We start from the raw sequence: 4,504 nt of genomic DNA on the forward strand, positions 1-4,504 counted from the left end.
GCGAATATTAAAAAAAATATCACCGTATTATTAACTAATTTAATTTTATTGTACTGATTTTGAAATAAATGAAATGGTAATTTAATAAAAACTTCGTTTTATATATTTAATATGTATAACAGCATTTAATGCATATTTTTATTTACATATATTATTTATTTTATCAAAGAAGAATTAATAAAAAAAGTTAATACTGAGGCTAAATAGTTTGCTTTTATTTTATTAGTTTTCTTACCGGCTACTGAAATTTTCTAGTGAAACTTAAATATGTACTTATAGTTGAATATATGTAATTTGGTTATGATTCAAAACAACAATTTTATTACGTGTGTCAAGTTATCACTATATTTTTCTAAATTTAAAAAGTTAAATAAGTTTTTCTTTCCACAACAAACTTACAACAAAAAAGTTACAATTAATGCCGTATTTAACTTTTAAATGAGTTGAAATAACGCATTATATAACAGTTGTGCATGTACATAACAGTTGTGCACAAAATAAAAGGAGTCAAAATATCGCATTCCTATTATTTCGTGGACCACTCTAAATAATATCGGGTAGATATTTCCAATCAATTTATAATGTCGATACCCCAGTTATTTCAATGTCTACATGCATTCAGAGTACATAAAATGGTGAAAAATTTGTTAAGTCATTAAAAATATGTTTGCTTTAAATTTGTAGAAAAACATATCGTCACCTGAAACTCAAAAAGACGTAACAAAAATCATTGTTAAAATGCAAAAAGTCATAACTAATAAAAAATTCAAAATTTACTTTTTGATTTATATAATGGATTTCAACGAGTTACAACTTCCCACATCATTTTATGAAAAAAATAATGAAAATATTAGTCACGACTTTTTCAATATCATTTACGATATTGTTACGTCTTTTTGCATTTCAGGTGACGATATGTATTTACTTATTTGGTACTTATTCAATAAGTGTCAGGGTGCCGGTAATGTTGTGGTATGATCCTTCTTTGTTATCAAACTGGTTCTTTAATTGACTTAATGCGCATTTGGCAGCTGTGCACTTCACTGATAGTTACGACCAATACCCCGGAATGAACTACTGTGGCCCTTGCACGGCGCCCATCAGCCGTTCGTCGTCATTGAAACGCTTCAAAACGTATTGGAATCGATGTAGTAAAGCAGTAACCGCCAAGCGCCCAGTGAAGACATTCGAATTTAATGATGTATCACCCCCGCAGTTGTATGTGCTAGAAAATTTGTGTTAGCGCTATTAAAAATGCCTGACTAGGCACATAAACTCCTCTTTGGCATGGTTGTTTTTCGTTGTGATCTTTGTGCTTTCAATGCCGGTATTTAGCCAAATATTCCATGCAATCTACGTACAAGAAATGAATAAGAGATCTAAAAAGGTACTAAACTTCCCGCTAAACACAACTCACCCTGCAAATTCCTCATCTTTGTTTCCGCTGTTTCCTCGTTAGCAAGTGACGCCAATTTGTCTGCATTGTCATGCATAATTTCTGCAGAGATTTTAGTGCGGCCAGCGAGTCTTCACAATTTTTACTCAAGGCAGCACCATCCACCTTCTCACTGCTTCCCGTACGCACATTATCAAGCAACGGAAATAGAACTTGCCAAACGAGCGTCTGTTATGTGGGCTGGTTCAACAAACGACCATGCCAAAAAGAATGCGGCAAAGAGCATTGTGAACCGCACTCGCGGCAGTAACTATGCAATTACCAACTGAAGACACATAGGTATCAGCGGCTCACTGAAATGGTGAAATATGTATACACATTCCTTTGAAAATAATACCAAACAGAACACGCAATTTTACCTATGGGGATCATTTGCCTTCCAACATTTCTCAGGCAGAGAAGCGAGTATTATGCCAACAGCATTGATGTAGTTTTGTATCTCTTTTTGTGGTATCCATGAATAACCCTTCACAACAGCACCGGCACTCACAAATTCAATTGTTGTTTATTGGTTTAAAGCGAAACGCCCGGACAGTGTAAGGGCGCTGTTGGGTTGGTTGTTTTGTAATAGATTTAGGAACATTTTCAGCAATATAGGCTGTATTGATGCTTGGAAACAGAGGGCAACAATTGCTCTATAAGAGTTAATGAAAATGTAAACAATTATGAAATATGGGTTTGCTTTAGGGTTGTGCGATTATTCGATTACTCGAGCAAGTTGGTTAATCATTTGTTCGATTAACATATTATATTTAAAGTATGATAATGATTAATACGATATTAATTAAGGTTTTGAATAATCAATTAATTGCACAGCCCTAGCTTGCTTCTTCCGAATAGCTTACGCAAGAATCCTTTTAATGTCCACCGGTTCGATTTCGTATGAACGAGCAATCGTGCATACATTGCTACTAAAGCCGGCGCAGGTGTGGAACTTTTTCATTGAGGTATAAAAATCAATAAATTTAGCTGGTTAGTTCGCAGTTTTAGCGGTGCCATTTAACGGCTCGCCAAGTATGTTCATTGGACGTGAAAAATAAATACTGTTGATTTGTTGAATATGTATTACATATAATGCAAAAAGCGTTGCCCATTTTATTGTGCAGAGGAAGATGATAAAAAAACGGATGACAAATAAAGGCGTTAGTTAACGTGGATTGAACAAATCTAGAAAATAAAGGCAGTCATTCGTGATAAAAGCGAACTCAAGTAAAATAACTAAGTTGATATAATTTGCTATAATGGTACTTACTTGCGTCTCTTGGTGGATGGCTGGCCTACTATCGAGACGATCGTTGACGGCATATATTAAGTTATACGAATATTTAAAAAAAATTTGCTATAATTCGTTGCTGAACACGTTTTGCTACTGAAGAAGGTGCTGCGGAATCGTCATTAGTGCTTAGTATTTCGGGATCATAAACAACCCGATCGTCAAAAGCGGTTGTTTGATCGCCCAAACGAACGTTATGCAATGTTGCGCACGCGTTAACTACTCGGCCAGCAAAGCCGGGGTCATACAAAAGTACTCTTTGCCGTGATAAGCACCGCCATGTGCCTTTAAGGACGCCAAAGAGTCTCTCGATCGGGTTACGTGCTTTACATAGCGCCTCGTTGTAGCGAAACTTTGGTGTTCCTTCTGGCTCGTTTGGTAAAGGTGTCATCAGCCATGGCTCCAGCGGGTATCCAGAATCGCCTGAAATTTTTTTCTTTTAATATTTCTATTCGTATGGAATTAAAACAACTTACCTATCAAAAACGTGTTGTGATTTCCAGTTTCAAATGATCGCTGCATGACCCGACGCGCTGCAGAGAAGCTCCAAATAAACGAATCATGTCGTGCTCCCGGAAATTTTGCATTCACGTTTAAAATCTTAAGATTTGGATCACATATCTATAAGTTTGAACCATTATAAAATAACAATATAAATTTTCATGTTGTACATTTGTTCTTACCATTTGCACGTTCATCGAATGGTACCCATGGTGATTGACATAATTTGATTCATTATTTTTGGGAGCCAAAATTGCAACATGGGTGCAGTCGATTGCACCGATAGTTCCTGCTACAAATGGTGAAGGTGCAGACGCAAAAATTTCCTTTGCCGCTTGGCACTCCAGTTGCGTCATAGGGAACTTCACTTTGGAGGTAAACATTGAATTGTTGATTGCGTCAGTCACACGGTGTATGCAACGGCTTATCGATGTTTGGCTCATGGATATGCCCCACTGTTCACCTACTGGGCGTTGATAGCATCCAGTGGCATAAAACCGTAGAGCAGCTAGAACCTTCAACGAGTACATAAACACATGCTTATACAAGATGCTTTCTAGCGGTAATAGCAATTGTACGTTTCACAGAAAAAGCTGTTCCACGTCACATAAGGTTTATTAAAGTTAAAAGCAGCTTTTTCTGTAAATCCTTGAAACCTTCAGACCCTGCAACTCGTACTACTGCTGGAACGCACCTATAATATTTAATAAAGTTGAAATACATGTATATTGACTTACCTGCTTTTCAGTCGATAACGCTGTTATTCGCGATCCTCTTAATTGATTGTCAAGTTGAGACACCAAATTTTCAACCATGCCGGGACTGAGTCTATATAGCCTCCGGAACTCCGTTAACATTAGTTCGAAAGGGTTATCGATTTCGCGAAGCCTACGCCGGTCAATTCTTGGCACGTTTAATGGCTGCTCATTATCGGTATCATATAAATATGATGCAATGTATGCAAATGCCATTTTTTAACACAATCTTCACAATTTTCTCAATTTAACTTCACAGCAAAATTAGTAAACAACAGCTTAACAAAGAAAAACTAGATGCTGTTAGCTTAACCACAAAAATAATTGTCACCAAACAGCTGACTGCGTTTGTTAACACTAAACAATGACAAATATGGTTAAAGTTGATACACAATCACTTAACCCCAAAAAAAGTTGTTAACTAGAGATAACAACGTGAAATGTGGTTAAAATAAGATTCAGAATCGCACTACTGATCTTAGTTGAGTCCAAACACTGGTAGGGAACGAATTCTTTACA

The 4,504-nt window shown here is 36.4% G+C and overlaps 1 protein-coding gene across 2 annotated transcripts; it reads right to left on the reverse strand.

Moving 5' to 3' along the window:
- Positions 1 to 715: 715 nt before the first annotated feature.
- On the reverse strand, positions 716 to 4,471 carry LOC118756765 (putative nuclease HARBI1). 2 transcript variants are annotated; one of them, XM_036491508.1, is made up of 8 exons: positions 3,968 to 4,471; positions 3,413 to 3,745; positions 3,206 to 3,350; positions 2,709 to 3,152; positions 2,302 to 2,499; positions 1,816 to 2,091; positions 1,418 to 1,749; positions 716 to 1,353 (listed from the first exon to the last, which is right to left on the reverse strand). In XM_036491508.1, the coding sequence occupies exons 1-4, from the start codon at positions 4,199 to 4,201 to the stop codon at positions 2,782 to 2,784; spliced, it is 1,083 nt and encodes a 360-aa protein (XP_036347401.1). In that variant the 5' UTR covers positions 4,202 to 4,471; the 3' UTR covers positions 716 to 1,353; positions 1,418 to 1,749; positions 1,816 to 2,091; positions 2,302 to 2,499; positions 2,709 to 2,781. The 2 variants fall into 2 exon arrangements, with proteins under 2 accessions (XP_036347401.1, XP_036347400.1); XM_036491507.1 differs by having other exon boundaries at positions 2,302 to 2,623.
- Positions 4,472 to 4,504: the final 33 nt, after the last annotated feature.

This window comes from Rhagoletis pomonella, unplaced genomic scaffold (genome assembly GCF_013731165.1).
Source record: "Rhagoletis pomonella isolate Grant_MI unplaced genomic scaffold, Rhpom_1.0 Rhpom_scaffold_12078, whole genome shotgun sequence".
Lineage (NCBI taxonomy): Eukaryota > Metazoa > Arthropoda > Insecta > Diptera > Tephritidae > Rhagoletis > Rhagoletis pomonella.

Excerpts from the sequence above, each read along its gene's own strand:
- LOC118756765 (XM_036491508.1), bottom strand. The coding sequence starts at position 4,201 with ATGGCATTTGCATACATTGCATCATATTTATATGATACCGATAATGAG. Across the intron at positions 3,746-3,967 it reads CGTTATCGACTGAAAAGCAG|GTTCTAGCTGCTCTACGGTT; the intron begins GTAAGTCAATAT and ends TACTCGTTGAAG. Across the intron at positions 3,351-3,412 it reads ATTCGATGAACGTGCAAATG|ATATGTGATCCAAATCTTAA; the intron begins GTAAGAACAAAT and ends TCAAACTTATAG.